The sequence below is a fragment of the Molothrus ater genome, chromosome 20, assembly GCF_012460135.2.
Source record: "Molothrus ater isolate BHLD 08-10-18 breed brown headed cowbird chromosome 20, BPBGC_Mater_1.1, whole genome shotgun sequence".
In the NCBI taxonomy this organism is placed as follows: Eukaryota; Metazoa; Chordata; class Aves; order Passeriformes; family Icteridae; genus Molothrus; species Molothrus ater.
In genome coordinates, this window is record NC_050497.2 from 8,971,715 (window position 1) to 8,989,676 (window position 17,962).

Consider the following 17,962-nt stretch of genomic DNA (forward strand, 5'->3'; position numbering starts at 1 on the left):
CTGCTTTAATGCAGGGCATTGTGCACCCCGGGACAAAGCCCCCGGGCTGGGGTCTGAGCAGCCCCCCCACCAGCACATCGGGGTGCTCCCTTCCTGCACCCCACTCCTGGGGGTCCCAGAGATCACAGCAGGGCAGGTAAAGGCACCACAGCACGCTGCCTCACACCTGGAGAGGGTGGGAAGGAGTGTCCCCCATCCCCACCCCTTGTCCCCCACCCCGTGTCCCCCACCCTCACCCTGTGTCTCTCCTGCTGCTGGCAGGTTTCACAGGTGCTCACTGCGAGATTGACATCGATGAGTGTGACCCTGACCCGTGCCACTACGGGACCTGCAAGGACGGCATCGCCTCCTTCACCTGCCTCTGCCAGCCCGGCTACACCGGCCACCGCTGTGACATCAACATCAACGAGTGCCAGAGCCAGCCCTGCAAAAATGGGGGCACCTGCCAGGACAGGAACAACGCCTACAACTGCATCTGCCTCAAAGGGACCACGGGTGAGCAGGAGGGAACCCCTGTGGCTCCACACGGGTCGGCAGTGCCGGTGCAGCATCCCACTCCCGTCCTCTTCCTCGGGCAGGTTGGCCCTGGGCCACCACCAGCAGCCACCCTGGTGCCAGGGCCGGCCTGGGGCATCCCGGATGAGGGCGAGTTCTCCCAGTTTGGTGCCCGGCTCAGGCAGGAGCCGCACCCCAGCCGGGAGCTGCCCATGGCGGAGGCGCTTTGTTGTGGGGCGGCAGTGGCAGTTGGTGCCAACGGGGTTCATTTTACTGCTTTGACGAGTCTGGGGACCTCCTAATGACACTCCTCTCCTCTTGGGGACCCCCTTACAACCCCCCTCTCCTCCCCAGGCTCCAACTGTGAGATCAACCTGGATGATTGTGCCAGCAACCCCTGTGACTACGGCAAGTGCATCGACAAGATCAATGGCTATGAGTGCACCTGCGAGCCGGGGTACACAGGTGAGAGCAGGGCCTCACACCCTGGGGACCTGCAGCTGCTGGTGCCTCACAAAACCAGGACAAGGGTGGAACAGGGAGGGGGGATGCTGCCATCCCGCTCGTAGGAGGTTTTACACCCTCCAGCACTCCTGCTTGTTCAGGAGGGTGACCCCGGCTCAGTCCGAAATCAAAGGGGTGTCTGGTGCTGCGAATTCGACTCCTGCTGCGCCCACTCCCATGGGTATCAGGTTGCTGCCTTGTCCAACTGGTTTGTTTGATGGCTGCTGGAAATGGTGGAGGGCTTTGATGGGAGCAGCCCCCACCGCTCCCCGCTCGCGCGGCCCCTTGTCCCCAGGCCCGCCGGGAGCTGAAATAAAGCCTGGCTTTGTCAGCCATGGCAGGTAGGGTTACAGGCTGAAACCTCCTCCCTTCGGCGTTCCCTCCTGGGCCAGAGCAGCCCAGGGCACGGCCTCTTCCCAGTCCCATTTAGTGAAGGCAGGCGGGCGATGCAGGGTGTGAAGTCACCCTGCCTGCAGGGCAGCCAGCAGAGTGTGTCCTGAGATCCCAGCATCCAGCAGACCCTCCCTGGGTGGCAGGAGGGGGGAATGCCTGGTGGGTGCACTCCCCACCCCGTGCTGTTCATGCTCATGGGGTAACTGCTCCTTGCTCCCCCTTTGCCAGGGCGCATGTGCAACATCAACATTGACGAGTGTGCCAGCAACCCTTGCCACAATGGGGGCACCTGCAAGGATGGCATCAATGGCTTCACCTGCCTCTGCCCCGAGGGCTTCCACGACCCCAAGTGCCTGTCTGAAGTGAATGAGTGCAACAGCAACCCCTGCATCCATGGGAAATGCCACGATGGATTGAATGGGTAGGCTGGAGTGTGCTGGGGCTGCTGGGGGGCTGCAGGGACCAAGGATCCCCACAAAGTCAGGGTTAGAGGAGGGCGAGCATCTGTCCCCTGAGCTGGTGCTTGTCCATGCTCTGAGCCAGTGCCATGGGATATTTCTCTGAAGGGACAGGATTTGCTGGATAAATCCTGGCTGATGCAGCCTAGAGGGCTGGGATGGATCAGCTCTTTATGCCCCAATTTTTTCCCAAAGCTACAAGTGTGACTGTGACCCTGGCTGGAGTGGGACAAACTGTGACATTAACAACAACGAGTGTGAATCCAACCCCTGCATGAACGGTGGCACCTGCAAGGACATGACCAGTGGCTACATCTGCACCTGCAGGGAGGGCTTCAGTGGTAAGTGGGGGGTTAGCTTGGATATTCTGAAAAATTTCTTCCTAGAAATGGTGGTCAGGCACTGGAACAAGCTGCCTAGGGAAGTGGTGGAGTCACCATGATTGAAAGTGTTCAAAAGGGGTGTGGATGTGGAACATAGTGATGCTGGGTTAATGGTTGGACTTGGTGATCTTAGAGGGCTTTTCCAGCATTAGCAAGTGTGTGGTTCCATGATTCTCAGGGTGCAGCCAAGGATGCTGCCACATTCCCCCACAATGAGGCCTGGGTGGGAGCTGTGGGTGGGTGTTCCATGATGCCGGGTGGGCTGGAGGCTTCATTTTGGGGACAGTGGAGCCCCAGGTGTGGCTGGGAGCTGTGGCAGTGCAGCCCTCCTGGAGTTCAGGGCTGGAGCTGAGCACAGGAAGCTTTCCCAGGGCAATGGGTGTGCTGTTGTCACTGCCACCGTGTCTCCACTGTGCCCTCAGCCCCCTGCCACCAGCACACCTCCATCACAGCCACTTCTGCCTATTTTTCTCAACACAGGCCCCAACTGCCAGACCAATATCAACGAATGTGCTTCCAACCCCTGCCTGAACCAGGGCACGTGCATTGATGACGTTGCTGGCTACACCTGCAACTGCCTCCTGCCCTACACAGGTGAGGGGAGCACCCCGTGCCCCAGCACAGCTCTGTGGAGTTTCTGCTTCACGTGTGACACCAAACTGGTCCCCAGCACATGCAGTGAGCTGGCACTGAGCATGAAGGCTTCCCTCACTTTGCCCTGCCCGCAGCCACGGCTCCACCTCTCCACGGTGCAGCCGGAGGAAATTTACAGGAGCTTCCTCCTTCCCTCCTCTTCCTCCTCCTCCTCCTCCTTCTGGAGGGTGGCTCGGGGGCAGCAGCACCCAGGGGCTGCCCCACTGACATTGCCCAGCCGTGGTGCCTGTGCTGGAAGGGGCGATGCGGGGCCGGGGGATTCTGCTGAGCCGATTCCTGTTTGCCGGCCCCGCGCTTCCGCCCGCCAGCCCAGCACAATCGCAGGAAGCCGTGAGCTGTTTCCTGCCCTCTCCAGTGGCCATAGAAACCCCTGGGGGGGACGGGGACTGGGCAGGCAGGGGAGGGGAAGGCTCTGGAAAATAGCGAAGGCCAGTTCAGGAGATATTGGCTGACAGGGAAGATAAGGGTTCGGAGGGAACGTGTCCCTTGGCTGGACGTAAACAGGAAAAGCAGCAGAGAGGGAAGGGGGGAGGGAGAGCAAGGGGGAAAAGACACCCCGAGCAGCACTTCCCTGCCAAAGGAAGTGTGCAGTGCTGTCATGCAGCCCAGATAGCCAGGGCTTAAAGGTTTGGGGAGTTCAGGGTCATGGGTGATCTGGAATGGAGGAGACAGCCCCATCTGGGCTGCCCTGGGGTGCTGGGGAAGTGCAGAGCCTTCCCCAGACTGGCAGCAGCCCAGGGCAGGGGACAGGGATAGCAGGGTCTTGAGTCCCCTGTCCTTGTGGAGGGTGTCAGCGGGTGCTTGTGCCTGTGCAGGAGCCACCTGTGAGGACGTGCTGGCCCCCTGTGCTGGCAGCCCCTGCAAGAACGGTGGCGAGTGCCAGGAGTCAGAGGACTACAAGAGCTTCTCCTGCAGTTGCCCCCCTGGCTGGCAAGGTATGGACATGGCCCTTTTGGGGTTAGAACCCCCCGCTCCCCTCAGGGAGGGAAAGGCACAGGGGAGGGAGCCAGGCCTTGGGGAGGGTCCTGACCTGCCCCGTGGCTCAGCTGGGTGGATGAGAGACAACCATTGCCTGCATCCCTTGCCTTCTGCCCTGGTGTGAGCAGGTGCCCAGGATGTTATTGTCACCCCTGGGGCTTTCAGCAGCATCCCCAGCCCCCACAATCCCTGTCCTGCTGTGTCCCCAGGTCAGACCTGTGAGATTGACATCAATGAGTGTGTGAAGAGCCCCTGCAGGAATGGGGCCACGTGCCAGAACACCAACGGGAGCTACCGCTGCGCCTGCCGGACCGGCTTCTCCGGCCGCAACTGCGACACCGACATCGACGACTGCAAGCCCAGTAAGAGCAGGGGCTGCACCCAGCCCACCCTGGGCCTCATCACCCTTCCTGGGGCTGGGATTCTCCTCCCCATGCATGGACCAGCCCATGGCTGCCACTGTGGCCTGGGCTGTGCTGCGAGCCCTGTTGGCTTTTGGGCCACTTCAGGCATGTCGCTGTTGAGCTGTGTCAGCCTAAGGCAGGAGGAAGGAGGCTGGGGGACAGTGTGTGCCATGGGTTCTCCTTGTGCCCAGTCTCCTGGAGGGGTTGGTGTGGCTTCTGCCCAGTCCATGGGCTCAGTCCCATCCCATATCTCCACATGGCCAGGGGATGTGTACGGGGACAGTGCTGTGGGGGAGCTCCTGGGCAGGGCTGCAGCACCACTGCTGGACCATCACATCTTCACCTGCACGTCCCTCCTCTCCAGATCCGTGCCACAATGGTGGCTCCTGCTCCGATGGCATTGGCACCTTCTTCTGTGAGTGCCTGGCTGGTTTCCGTGGGCCCAAGTGCGAGGAGGACATCAATGAGTGTGCCAGCAACCCCTGCAAGAACGGGGCCAACTGCACCGACTGCGTCAACAGCTACACCTGCACCTGCCCCTCCGGCTTCAGCGGCATCCACTGTGAGAACAACACCCCTGACTGCACAGAGAGGTACAGTCCTGGAGCTGGGACACGGGGCTGAGGTCCCTGTGCTGCCCCACAGCCTGGGTTGGTGTGTGGGGCACGACGAGCTGTGGCTCACTGGGGCGTGGTGTCTGTGTCCCCAGCTCCTGCTTCAACGGTGGCACATGCGTGGATGGCATCAACACCTTCACCTGTGTCTGCCTGCCCGGCTTCACGGGCAGCTACTGCGAGCACAACATCAACGAGTGTGACTCCAAGCCGTGCCTCAATGGCGGCACGTGTCAGGACAGCTATGGCACGTACAAGTGCACCTGTCCCCAGGGCTACACCGGCCTCAACTGCCAGGTACGGGAGCCTGGGGTGGATACTGCTGTGGGGATCTGGGGGTCACTGCGGTCTCCACTCCCTGCTGGGTCCTCACCCTCCTCCCTTGCACTGCTCCCCCAGAACCTGGTGCGTTGGTGTGACTCCTCGCCCTGCAAAAACGGAGGCAAGTGCTGGCAGACCAGCAACCTGTACCACTGCGAGTGCAACAGCGGCTGGACAGGGCTCTACTGCGACGTCCCCAGCGTGTCCTGCGAGGTGGCTGCTAAGCAGCAAGGTAAGGCCCTGCCCTGTGTACAGGGCCAGGCTGGGGTCCCAGGTGTCCCCTGTGCTGGGCACTGAGCGGGGATGTGGCCGGTTCTCTTGGTGGGAATCTCTGGGACAGCGATCTCAAGGATTGCTCTAGCAATGCACGCCCAAGGCTGTGATTCCCTGTGGGATGTGTGTGGCCAGGACATGGCCCTGTGGTGTGTGGGTGTCACCAAGGTCCCTGCATCTCACTCTGCTCTCCCTGACAGGTATTGAAGTAGCACACCTCTGCAGGAACTCGGGGCTCTGTGTTGACACTGGTAACACTCATTTCTGCCGCTGCCAAGCCGGCTACACCGGCAGCTACTGCGAGGAGCAGGTGGATGAATGCTCCCCCAACCCCTGCCAGAACGGAGCCACCTGCACAGATTACCTGGGAGGCTACTCCTGCGAGGTGGGTGCCTGGGGGGCAGGAATTCCCAGGGGAAAAGCCTCAGTTACTGCTTTTCTGCTGCCCTTGCATGATGCCCCTTTACCAAGTTGGAGATTCGGGTGCTGGCTATGCTTCTAGGGCTGTATGGGAATGGAAGGAACCTCTCTGATAGTTCCTCTCTTTCCTCCTTGCAGTGTGTGGCTGGTTATCATGGAATTAACTGCTCAGAGGAGATCAATGAATGCTTGTCCCACCCATGCCAGAATGGAGGAACTTGCATCGATCTCATCAATACCTACAAATGCTCCTGCCCCAGAGGAACTCAAGGTAAATTAATTCCCCAGGCTGGGGCATTAGTGGGTTGAGTGCAGATATCCTTGGATTCTGCTCATTAGCTGCTCGGGCTGGCGGCAGCAAACGCAGCGGGCGAGGTTTGTGTTTGCTCGTGGGCTTAGCCATCAAGGCCACGGGCCTTGGCCACGTGGTGCCATGTCCCTCCTGCCCCAGAGGTGGCTCAGGCTGCCACTGACGTGGTCAGGCTCAGCCCCTGGGCAGGGCAGGCTGACACAAGGGAGCAGCGGGCCCCCCGATACTGTTTGATGAGCTGTGTGGGTTGTTCCCCCCTCTCTCTAGGGGTGCACTGTGAGATCAATGTGGATGACTGCAGCCCTTTCTTTGATCCTGTCACCCTGGGGCCCAAGTGCTTTAACAATGGCAAGTGCAAGGATCGGGTAGGTGGCTACAGCTGCATCTGCCCCCCTGGCTTTGTAGGGGAGCGCTGCGAGGGAGATGTCAACGAGTGCCTGTCCAACCCCTGCGACGCCCGCGGCACCCAGAACTGCGTGCAGCGGGTCAACGACTACAAATGCGAGTGCAGACCTGGCTATGCAGGTGAGCACTGCATCCCCTCTGCTCCCAGGGCCCAGCCTGCAGCCCCCAGTCCCCCCAGGCCTGCCTTCCTCTGCTCCTCACACGCTCCTCTCCCTCGCAGGCCGTCGCTGTGACACTGTGGTGGACGGCTGCAAGGGCAAACCTTGCAGGAATGGGGGAACCTGTGCTGTTGCCAGCAACACTGGCCGTGGCTTCATCTGCAAGTGCCCCCCGGTAGGTGCCTGCTCCTCCCCAGGAGGAGGGAATGAGCGTGGGCATGAGGGGTGGTCAAGAGGCCAGTTTAGTCCCTGAGGCTTCCCCAGCTGGGATAGGCGTGAATGGGAGGATGCTTTGCTGTGGGTGCATCCATAAAGGTGCACCCTCCATGCTTGCAAGGATGCTGGAATAGAGTTAAGGAGAAGATGGCTCAGGCCTGAAGGTAGAACAGGCTGAATGTTATTTGCACCACACAAAGTGGGACAGGCAGCTATGGAGAAGAACTCCCTTCACTTTGAGGGGATGCTCTAAGGGGCTTTACAGTCAAGATTATTCTTGCCCATCACCAGTTTTAGAGGGTGAGTTTAATTTCCCAGAACACACATGCGTTAATGCTGGTTTTAGTTTCCCAGAGCACACATGTGTTAATGCTGGTTTTAGTTTCCCAGAGCACACATGTGTTAATGCTGGTTTTAGTTTCCCAGAGCACACGTGTTAATGCTGGTTTTAGTTTCCCAGGACACACATGTGTTAATGCTGGTTTTAGTTTCCCAGAGCACACATGTGTTAATGCTGCTCATAGCACAGCATCCATGGCTCTGACTCCCTCCTTGCTGTGCCCTCCCCAGGGATTCGTGGGCGCCACCTGCGAGAACGACTCCCGCACCTGCGGGAACCTGCACTGCCTGAACGGTGGCACCTGCATCTCCATCCACAAGAGCTCCAAGTGCATGTGCACTCCAGCCTTCACGGGCCCCGAGTGCCAGTACCCGGCCAGCAGCCCCTGCACCTCCAACCCCTGCTACAACGGGGGCACCTGCGAGTTCTTCAGCGACGCCTCCCCCTACTACCGCTGCAACTGCCCCGCCAACTTCAACGGCCTCAACTGCCACATCCTGGACTTCGACTTCCAGGGGGGCATCGGGCAGGACATCATCCCCCCCAAGATCGAGGAGAAGTGCGAGATCGCCGTGTGCGCGGGCTACGCCGGCAACAAGATCTGCGACGGGAAATGCAACAACCACGCCTGCGGCTGGGACGGGGGCGACTGCTCCCTCAACTTCAACGACCCCTGGAAGAACTGCTCCCAGTCCCTGCAGTGCTGGAAGTATTTCAATGATGGCAAGTGTGACTCTCAGTGCAATAATGCTGGCTGCCTCTACGATGGGTTTGACTGCCAGAAGTACGAGGGGCAGTGCAAGTAAGTGGCTTCTTTAACACCTTCTTGTTTTTGAGGCCCATCAGGGTCAGCATCTCTGGTGACCCCCTGGTTGTTCTGATTGTATCTGGTAAAGCTCCTAGACTCAGGCCTGCTGTTCATTCCCAACATTTTGTTCTGCTGCCTGTGGGGCAGCAGCTCAAGCAATCACATCTCCCTGTGGTCCTTCTAAGTTTACATCCACTTGGAAGCTCTCTGGGTTTGACTCATTGCAGATGGCTTCCCTGTCCTTTCTTGTATCACTCCACAGAAGTGATTTCTCCAACTCACAGCAGTAACACAGTCAGTTTCAAGGCAGGGAGACCCCAGATGGAAAAGCAGCCAGGAAACACGATGATGTTAACATCCAAGCATTTCCCAAACATTGTCTTTGGCAACAGTAGGAACTTAGTCCCAGATTCCTGGACCAACTGTGGTCTTAGTAACTATTCTGTGTCCCCATGCCTTCTCTGACTCACAGCAATTTGTCCCTTTTTCTTTTATAATTTAACAGCTGCTCTCTCTCTCACCTGCAGCGGTGAATGCTTCACAGCGCTGCATGAAACAGCTGCTTTCTATGTAAACTGGTTTAGTGTCTGTCAGGGTGAAGAACATTTATACAAAAGAGAGACCACCACTGCTTTTCTCAGCAGATAGGTGTTATTTGCACTACTTGGTCTAATTCTTTCTTCTGCCTTGCTTCTTCCTCCACCCAGCCCTCTGTATGACCAGTACTGCAAAGATCACTTCTCAGATGGGCACTGCGACCAGGGCTGCAACAATTTTGAGTGCGAGTGGGATGGTCTGGACTGTGCAAACAACATGCCAGAGAAGCTGGCAGATGGCACGCTGGTGGTGGTGGTCCTCATCACCCCCGAGAACCTGAAGAACAACTCCTTCAACTTCCTGAGGGAGCTGAGCCGCGTGCTGCACACCAACGTGGTCTTCAAGAAGAACCCCAAGGGGGAGTATATGATCTTCCCATACTATGGCAACGAGGAGGAGCTGAAAAAACACTACATCAAGAGGTCCACAGAGGACTGGTCAGATATGTCCAGTGCTGTCATCAACAAAGTGAAGAGCAGCCTCTACTCCAGGGCTGGCAGGAGGCAGAAGAGGGAGCTCGATCAGATGGACATCAGAGGGTAAGAGGGTTCCATTTTCTCTGAGCAGCACTCAGAGTGTGTTCTCTGTGTGTTGATAATAGTAACACGCTAGGAAGGGAAGGATGTAGGCCAGATAATTGTATTTAGATGTTGCTTTCTGTGTGAACAGAAACCAGATTTTGCTCTCATGTGGGAAAATGGAGTGATCATTCAGGAGTCCCTGATACAATCCTGCCTGACTCTCACGATTGAAGGAGTCCTGGGCATTGTTGGGAGCCAGGGCTGGGCTGGGTGGGACCTGGAAGCAGAGGTTGGCCTGGCTGACTGTCTGACTTCAGGAAGTCATTAAGTTAAGGCTCATTTTCTCCCTGGGAAATGCTTTCTAGAGCTTTGTTGTAAAACTCAATTACTGCAATCTGTGTTTGGAGATCTTTGGTGTAAACATACACATCTAACCTGCTCCCTCTCCACGGACTCAATCAAAAACCCCTGAAAGCAAAGGAGTTAGAGCAGGGAAACTGATATGAGAACATCTGAAGGCTCCCAAACAGCATTATTTAAGATACTGTAGTGTCTGGGTAATTATAAAACATTGTGAAGCAGAGACTCCCTTCCATTCCTGTAGATAAAGAACTGGATTTTACAGCATTCACTGAGGCAAATCCAACAGACCATGAGTGTGAGCTGCAGGCTTTGAGCCACAGGGGAGCAAGGAGATGGGTTCCCACTTCTAATTCCCACTGATGGGGGTTAAAGAGGGAAAGGAGACAGGGCTTGGCCGTGTCCTCAGTGTGGTCATCTCTCCCTGTTCCTTATTGACTCTTCTCTCTCACAGATCCATTGTCTACTTGGAAATTGATAACCGTCAGTGCATCCAGTCATCTTCCCAGTGCTTCCAGAGTGCCACTGATGTGGCAGCATTCCTGGGAGCCTTGGCCTCCCTTGGCAACCTGAACATACCCTACAAAATAGAAGCTGTCAAAAGTAAGTACAGCTGGTCACTTGAGGAGGAGAGACAGCCAAAACTTTCCAGCCTTCCCTGAGTTTAGTTATCTGTCAATTGGCTGCACTGAGCACAGTCTGGTTTTAATAACCTCACATATATATATTTTTTTCCTTTAAGTCTTTTCTTTAAAAAAATTGCCAGCCCACTTTATTATTTTTGCTTATTCCAGGTTTTATTTCAAAATCATTATCACTCTAAAAGTTATTAAAAAAAAAAAAGAAAAGAAAAAGAAAACCCAAGCAGCTCCAATCAATCAGTGACATGCAAGGAGTTGAAGTTTGTATCTTGAAAATCCCCCCTAAATCCTTTTGTCTTAACAGCTCAATGCAAGCGCAATGATTTGAAGTTTGCTAATCCTTTTCCTTAAAGGAGAAAAAAGTGAAGCTGTCTCCTGGTGCAGGCTGCCTTGTGCAGCCGAGAATTTGCCGATAGTTTGCAATTCTGATTAATAGCGTATAAAATGACCTTATTTTGGTGGGGGGGGGGGGGGGCTGCTGATTTAGATCAGACTTAAGGTACCTCTATTAACAAATTTTCCTTCATTTCCACTCCGTCCCTGGTTTGCTATGCAGCTTAATGTCTCAGCATCTCTCTGTGCCCCACTGTTGTGTAGGTGAAACAGCAGAGCCCACGAAGAACTCCCAGCTGTATCCCATGTACGTGGTGGTGGCCGCGCTGGTCCTGCTGGCCTTCATCGGGCTGGGAGTGCTGGTGAACCGCAAGCGCCGCAGGGAGCATGGGCAGCTCTGGTTCCCAGAGGGCTTCAAAGTGACAGAGTCCAGCAAGAAGAAGAGACGGGAGCCCCTCGGGGAGGATTCTGTTGGACTGAAGTGAGTAATTTGCTTGCTGAGACGATGGGCACGGGGCAGGGCTCTGCTGGGAGAGCCTGCTGGAGTTTTGTGTGTTGTAGTGGTGTGGCAGGGAGGAGAAGAATCGCAGGTCTTAAAGTTCTGCATGAAGGAAAAAAGCAGTGTTCTGTATGGTCTGTGCTTTTTAATCTTTTTTGCACTCGGTAAAAAATGAAATGCAGCCTGAGGGGAACCTCCTGGAAATTCGTTGATTCTTCTTTCAGTTTGTGCCTGTACAAACATCACAAACAGTTCCTGCAGAGGAGGTAACTTTTTATGTGGTTTTATTTTTAAAGACCCCTCAAAAATGCTTCGGATGGCACGCTGATGGATGACAACCAGAATGAGTGGGGTGATGAGGAGACCTTGGACACCAAGAAGTTCAGGGTAAGCCCTCTGCCACGTTCCCTGCCTGTGCTACAGGCAGTCACTCCTGGGTTTGTCACAGAAGGAGGAGAGGGACACTCAGGGCCCCTCATTGCTGCTCTCGGCTCCTTTGCAAACCTGCCTGTGACAAACACACACCTTGGAGCCTTGCAGAGCCTCCCAGGCTGGAGCTCAGCCCAGGTGCTTTCCTGGGGGCTCACTCCCTGCTGTTTCCCTCAGTATGAGGAGCAGGCAATGCTGCCGGACACGGATGACCAGACGGATCACAGGCAGTGGACACAGCAGCACCTGGACGCCGCTGACCTGCGCATTTCCTCCATGGCCCCGACGCCTCCACAGGGGGAAATCGATGCTGACTGCATGGATGTCAACGTCAGAGGGCCGGGTAAGCACCCCTTGCACTTCTGCACTGGCTGGCAGCTCATGTGGAACCCTCCCTGAGCCCCTGCAGAGAGAGGAGCAGCCCCACAGCCCCCCCTGTCCCTTGCTGGTGCAGAGTCATCGCTACAAGCTCTGCACCACAGGGTTGCTGTTGTGTGTGATTTAGAGAGGGACCCTGACACATTTTGCTTTCCATGAGAGCTCTTTTGTTCAGTAACTGAGGTGGAAATTACAGAAGTACCTAGTTAACTGTCACCCAGGTTATCTGTCTGCTGCTCCTATATTCTTCTCCTCCCACTCAACCTGTTCATTTCACAGCCTTCCATTAAGGTTTTTTACAATGGTTAGTAGCTTTTTAAATTCTTACAAACACTTGGTCTTCCCCATGTCTGTGAAACTGTCCTCTGAAATAATGAAGGTATTTACCATACTCTATTTGCTTTGAGCAGCCTTCCTTACAAACTGCACCTTACATGGTGCAGATGAAATAGGAAAAGCAGTGAGATACCACTAAGGAATTTCAGATCCATATCAGAGGAAGCATATTCCTGTTTGATGTTCAGAACTAGTCAGGAACTCAGTCTCGGTGCACCCAGGAGAATAAGCATCTATCTCAGGCAGAGCATCTGCCAGAGCCCTGTTGCATTACAAGGGTAACAATCCTTTTTCATCCTGGGCTCCCCTGTGCTTTCAGACGGCTTCACCCCCCTCATGATCGCCTCGTGCAGCGGCGGAGGGCTGGAGACCGGCAACAGCGAGGAGGAGGACGACGCTCCCGCCGTCATCTCCGACTTCATCTACCAGGGGGCCAGCCTGCACAACCAGACCGACCGCACGGGCGAGACCGCCCTGCACCTGGCCGCCAGGTACTCGCGCTCGGACGCTGCCAAGCGCCTGCTGGAGGCCAGCGCTGATGCCAACATCCAGGACAACATGGGCCGCACGCCGCTGCACGCCGCCGTCTCTGCCGACGCACAAGGAGTCTTCCAGGTAAGCTGTGATTAAAAGAATACCCCGCTAGTTTGGGGGTTTTTTGGGGGAAATCGTGGTGCTACAAGAAGGGTTTTATCGCAGGGTGTCCTGCTCGCCTGAGCAAGGTGTGGGGTGGCAGTCATAAAAAAATGAAGCCCCCCTGTTGTCTCTGGGTGTAGCCACACGTTTCTCTTCAGAGAGAAAAGCAAGGCGCAGTTCTTCCCAAGAATATTCTTATCATTTCTGCACCTGTGCTTGTGCAGAAGTAGAATGCGATATGGAGATTGTTTGCCCAAAGTCGTGGTGTTTTGTTTCCTTGGCCTGTCAGGGCCAGGTGTGTGTGTGTGTGTCGGGACTGTGGGCTGACAGTCACGAGATTCTGGGCAGTTGGAGTGCAGTGTGTGCAGGGTTGAGTGCTGGGCAGATTCAGTTTAGATGTAATGTAATAGGGATGTAATATAGTATAGAATAAATAGTATAATAAAGTAATTAGTTAGCCTTCTGATAAGATGGAGTCCTCCTCATCATTCCTCCTTCGTTGGGGCCTTCTCAGCACTGCTATATTGGGGAGCAGCACCATGGCAGCAGCCCTGGACTGGGAGCAGAAATGGAGGGATGAACCTTTGGAAAGGGCATTGCAGGTCCTCAGATACCTGGGGTGCCCTGCTGTCTGCCCCTCCTAACGTTTGTGTTCCCTCTGCTTTGGCCCTGCTTGTGGCAGATCCTGATTAGGAACAGGGCGACAGACCTGGATGCCCGAATGCACGACGGCACCACTCCCCTGATCCTGGCTGCTCGTTTGGCTGTGGAGGGGATGCTGGATGACCTCATCAACTGCCATGCTGACGTCAACGCCGTGGATGATTTAGGTACTGAGGCAGCTAAAACACCATGAACTGGTGTTTTGTCCCAGACATGGGACAAAAGGGCTGCTTGCTGTGGACCTCAGCACTCTCTAATGTGTGTTGTATTTCGTGGTTTTCCTCTCCAGGCAAGTCAGCTCTGCACTGGGCAGCTGCTGTGAATAATGTGGAAGCTGCAATGGTGCTCCTGAAGAATGGTGCCAATAAGGACATGCAGAATAATAAGGTAGGATGTCCTAGGCTGATATATGCAAGTGAAGAACCAATTGGGGAGTCTGTTAAAGAGTAATTTCTGGCTAAAATACAAATGTCTGGCACTGAAGACTCTGATTTGAATGTTCTACTGTGAATGAAGTTGGATTTAGCTCAAAGGAGCACTGTGGGATTTGGTTGTAGGGGTGGTGTTGAGGGGCCATGCAGTGCCTGGTGAGCAGTGTCTTTGGGGCCACTCATAGGGTTCCTGACTTGATACCAGTACAAGGACATGGCTCTGCAGGGTAGGAAAAAGAAGGAGCAAACCCTTCCCAGAGCAGAGATGGTGGCCACCCAACAACATGGGTGTGGAGCCTAGAGCAGCTGTAGCCAGGAGAATCTATGAACTCAACCCTAACCAAACCTTGCTGGCTTTGCAGGAGGAGACCCCACTGTTCCTGGCAGCCAGAGAAGGCAGCTACGAGACCGCCAAGGTCCTGCTGGACCATTTTGCCAACCGGGACATCACGGACCACATGGACCGGCTGCCGCGGGACATCGCCCAGGAGCGCATGCACCACGACATCGTCCGCCTGCTGGACGAGTACAACCTGGTGCGGAGCCCCACGCTGCACAACGGGCCCCTGGGGGCTCCCACCCTGTCCCCCCCGCTCTGCTCCCCCAGCAGCTACATCGGCAACCTCAAACCCGCCGTGCAGGGCAAGAAGGCCAGGAAGCCGAGCACCAAGGGGCTGAGCTGCAACGGCAAGGACGCCAAAGACCTCAAAGCGCGGAGGAAAAAGTCACAGGATGGAAAAGGGTGTCTGCTTGACAACTCCGGGGTGCTGTCGCCCGTGGACTCCCTGGAGTCGCCGCACGGGTACCTCTCGGACGTGGCCTCTCCGCCGCTGATGACCTCTCCGTTCCAGCAGTCCCCTTCCATGCCTCTGAACCACCTGCCAGGCATGCCCGACGCCCACCTGAGCATCAACCACCTCAACATGGCGGGCAAGCAGGATATGGCCATGGGCAGCTCCAGCAGGATGGGCTTCGACTCGGTGCCCCCGCGCCTGTCCCACCTGCCGGTGTCCAGCCCCAGCACGGCGATGAGCAGTGCCCCCATGAGCTTCTCGGTGGGCAGCGGGGCCAGCCTGAACGGGCAGTGTGACTGGCTCACCCGGCTGCAGAACGGGATGGTGCAGAGCCAGTACAACCCCCTGAGGGGCAACCTGCAGCCCGGGGCTCACCAGCAGCCCCAAAACCTGCAGCACGGCATGATGACCTCGCTGCACAACGGGCTGCCCACCACCAGCTTGTCGCAGATGATGAGCTACCAGGCCATGCCTAACACCCGGCTGGCGTCCCAGCCCCACCTGATGCAGAGCCAGCAGCTCCAGCAGATGCAGCAGCAGCAGCAGCAGCAGCAGCTCCAGCAGCCCAACCTGCAGCCCCCGCAGCAGCAGCAGCAGCCCCAGCAGCCCCAGCAGGCGCCGCAGCAGCCGCAGCAGCACCACAACCCCAACGGCTCCAACCTGGGCCAGAATTTCCTCGGTACGGAGCTGAGCCAGCCCGAGCTGCAGCCGGTGAGCGGCGGCGCCATGGCCGTGCACACCATCCTGCCGCAGGATTCCCAGCTGCTGCCCACCTCCCTGCCCTCCTCCCTCGCCCAGCCCATGACCACCACGCAGTTCCTGACCCCTCCTTCCCAGCACAGTTATTCCTCCCCCTTGGACAACACCCCCAGCCACCAGCTGCAGGTGCCCGACCACCCTTTCCTGACGCCGTCGCCGGAGTCTCCGGACCAGTGGTCCAGCTCCTCTCCTCACTCCAACGTGTCCGACTGGTCCGAGGGCATCTCCAGCCCTCCCACGAGTATGCAGTCACAGATGGGACACATCCCCGAGGCCTTCAAGTAAAAACAAAAAAGAGGTTTTAGAGACGCTCGCTGCGAGCCAGAAGCTCGAGGGAGATCTTTTCTAAAAGGACCATCGGATGCTTTTATTAAAGGATCCTTTTTAAATATGTTTTTATAAAAAAAGAAAAAAAAAAGACAAGAAAAAGACGACTTAATTCTTTTTTTTTTTTAGTATTTATTTATGTACTTTTTATTTTACATGAGAACACTGCCTTTTTATTTATATGTTCTATTGTTAAGAACTCAGTGTGGGACACCAGTTGTGTTTCGAGAAATCAACAAATTAGGTTTTTATAGGATGTTCTCTTTTGTTTGGGGGGGTTCATTGTGTTTGATTTGAGAGGAAATGTTTATGTAAAGCTATAAGCAACGATTTGTGATTCTGAAATGCCATTAATTTATTTTTTTTCTCTTTCAACTCAGAAAGAGAGGTGAGAAAGAAGAGGGGAAGGAAAAATTGACAAAGTACCACTCCTTAAGGGGAAAAAAATTAAGTATGGACAAATTTTTTAAATGTACTTTAAAATGTTTCCTTTGCAATTATATGAGAGGACATTTTATGGTACCAGTCATGAATCTTTGTTTAAATTTCAGTATTATATAGTTGTACATTTGCCTTGATAATAGAAATTTTTGTTCTCTCTTGTTTTTATATATATAAAAATATATATATTTAAATGATTTTTATGATCTAAAAAAAAAGAAAAAGAAAATCAGGATTATAGGCCTGTAAGAACAGTTTCTAAGCTAAAAAAACCCTACAAAACATGAATACTGTCCCCCATCAAAAAGAAATGTATTTACCAAACTTCCAAGAGAGCAAGCCCATAACTATGGAGTATATACACAAAAGAGACTTAATTTTACTTTGAATATCTTTACTGATTTTTTGTTTTGTTTTCGTGTTTGAGTAACTGTTTTAAGAAACAAATGCCAATATAAACTTTGTAAACCACATCCTTATTTTAAGGATGGCCTGCCTATTTTTTAGAAGAAGGTGTGTCTGGCAGTGCAGACACCCTGAGTGAGATTACAAAGCATTATCACACTGCCACCCCCACGTGCTCCTCTGGCAGAGCCCTCACTGGGTGCCCAGTGGGATGTGCTGCTGGTTTTGGTGGGAGGCTGGACTGGCCAAACTGGAGGGCGAGGGGCCAGCACAGCTGTGCTGTGAAATGTTGACATTTTGTTCTGTGACGTTAGCCTGGAGTGATGCATCTTTTTTATATTGATGTGCACTCTTTCTGTGTATCATGTAAAATATAGTATAAGCCTGTGGCAGATTTAATGTTTGTAAATATGGGGGTTTTTCGGTTTTGGTTTTTTTTGGTTTGTTTTTTTTTTTTTTTTTCAAGAAAAGGTGGATTTTGTTTCAAAAATCTAAATGAGCAAGTCTTAAATATATCATAAATATATCACCTTATAGAGGTGTTGGAATATCACTCACTCGGGTGCAAAAGCAAGCAGACACCCTAAGACTAGATAATGTGCATGGGACAGGCAGATAGAGAGCAGTTAATCAAGAAAACCTAAGAAAAGGGTTCCTTTTCCTCATTCCTTTCTATTAGAACACCAAATAAAATGGATATTTCTCAAGGCACAGTGCCTTGCTGAGCACTCATCTTAGTTAACATTTCAGACCATTGTTATTGTGACACGCCTAATATGAGTGATAAAAACATCACGTGGTGTTGAATCTTCCTATGTTTTATAAACTAGAGTGTAGTTTAAGAAAAGATATCTTCTGTAATAAAGTTATCTACATGCAAAGTTGTAGTTTGCAAAAATGATGTATTTTTTTTGGTTAACTGATTTGCAATAAATGATGCTTCTGGGCATCTAGATTTTACTAAAACTGGAACTTGGTGTTTTTGTTATGGGTCAGTTGAATTCTGGATTTGACACCTTTCTTTCAGAGCTGCTCCTTGCACAGAGGGCTGGAACTTCCTCAGCATCTTGTTCTCTGTGTGAAAACTCAGAGAAGAGCTTCGGACAATGAAGATTTCTCTTTAACTTCTGCTAAACTCTCACTGACCTGAGACACCTGAGCAAGGCAGGAGGGGCTCTGCCCGGGTGGTTTTTTATCTGCTGGGGGTGCTCTGATATCCTCAGGCCATCGGGTCAAGATCTAAAAGGGGAAACATGGAAAAATTGTCTAAAGAATGTC

General features: G+C 53.9%; 1 protein-coding gene across 2 annotated transcripts in view; it reads left to right on the forward strand.

The window, feature by feature from the left end:
• The window catches only part of NOTCH1 (notch receptor 1), a 42,669-nt gene extending 25,013 nt beyond the window's left edge, over positions 1 to 17,656 (forward strand). The window contains exons 11-34 of one of the 2 annotated variants that reach the window (XM_036394055.2): positions 262 to 495; positions 850 to 960; positions 1,621 to 1,813; positions 2,046 to 2,191; positions 2,714 to 2,827; positions 3,703 to 3,822; positions 4,075 to 4,227; positions 4,634 to 4,862; positions 4,979 to 5,180; positions 5,283 to 5,436; positions 5,678 to 5,862; positions 6,036 to 6,168; positions 6,475 to 6,732; positions 6,833 to 6,945; positions 7,557 to 8,128; positions 8,842 to 9,270; positions 10,067 to 10,215; positions 10,851 to 11,067; positions 11,382 to 11,472; positions 11,692 to 11,857; positions 12,548 to 12,843; positions 13,547 to 13,694; positions 13,817 to 13,914; positions 14,321 to 17,656. In XM_036394055.2, coding sequence (XP_036249948.1) covers positions 262 to 495; positions 850 to 960; positions 1,621 to 1,813; positions 2,046 to 2,191; positions 2,714 to 2,827; positions 3,703 to 3,822; positions 4,075 to 4,227; positions 4,634 to 4,862; positions 4,979 to 5,180; positions 5,283 to 5,436; positions 5,678 to 5,862; positions 6,036 to 6,168; positions 6,475 to 6,732; positions 6,833 to 6,945; positions 7,557 to 8,128; positions 8,842 to 9,270; positions 10,067 to 10,215; positions 10,851 to 11,067; positions 11,382 to 11,472; positions 11,692 to 11,857; positions 12,548 to 12,843; positions 13,547 to 13,694; positions 13,817 to 13,914; positions 14,321 to 15,796 — 5,987 coding nt within the window. In that variant the 3' untranslated portion in view covers positions 15,797 to 17,656. The remainder of the gene's footprint in view (positions 1 to 261; positions 496 to 849; positions 961 to 1,620; positions 1,814 to 2,045; positions 2,192 to 2,713; positions 2,828 to 3,702; positions 3,823 to 4,074; positions 4,228 to 4,633; positions 4,863 to 4,978; positions 5,181 to 5,282; positions 5,437 to 5,677; positions 5,863 to 6,035; positions 6,169 to 6,474; positions 6,733 to 6,832; positions 6,946 to 7,556; positions 8,129 to 8,841; positions 9,271 to 10,066; positions 10,216 to 10,850; positions 11,068 to 11,381; positions 11,473 to 11,691; positions 11,858 to 12,547; positions 12,844 to 13,546; positions 13,695 to 13,816; positions 13,915 to 14,320) is intronic. The other variant, XM_054516958.1, reaches the window with a different exon arrangement.
• Positions 17,657 to 17,962: the final 306 nt, after the last annotated feature.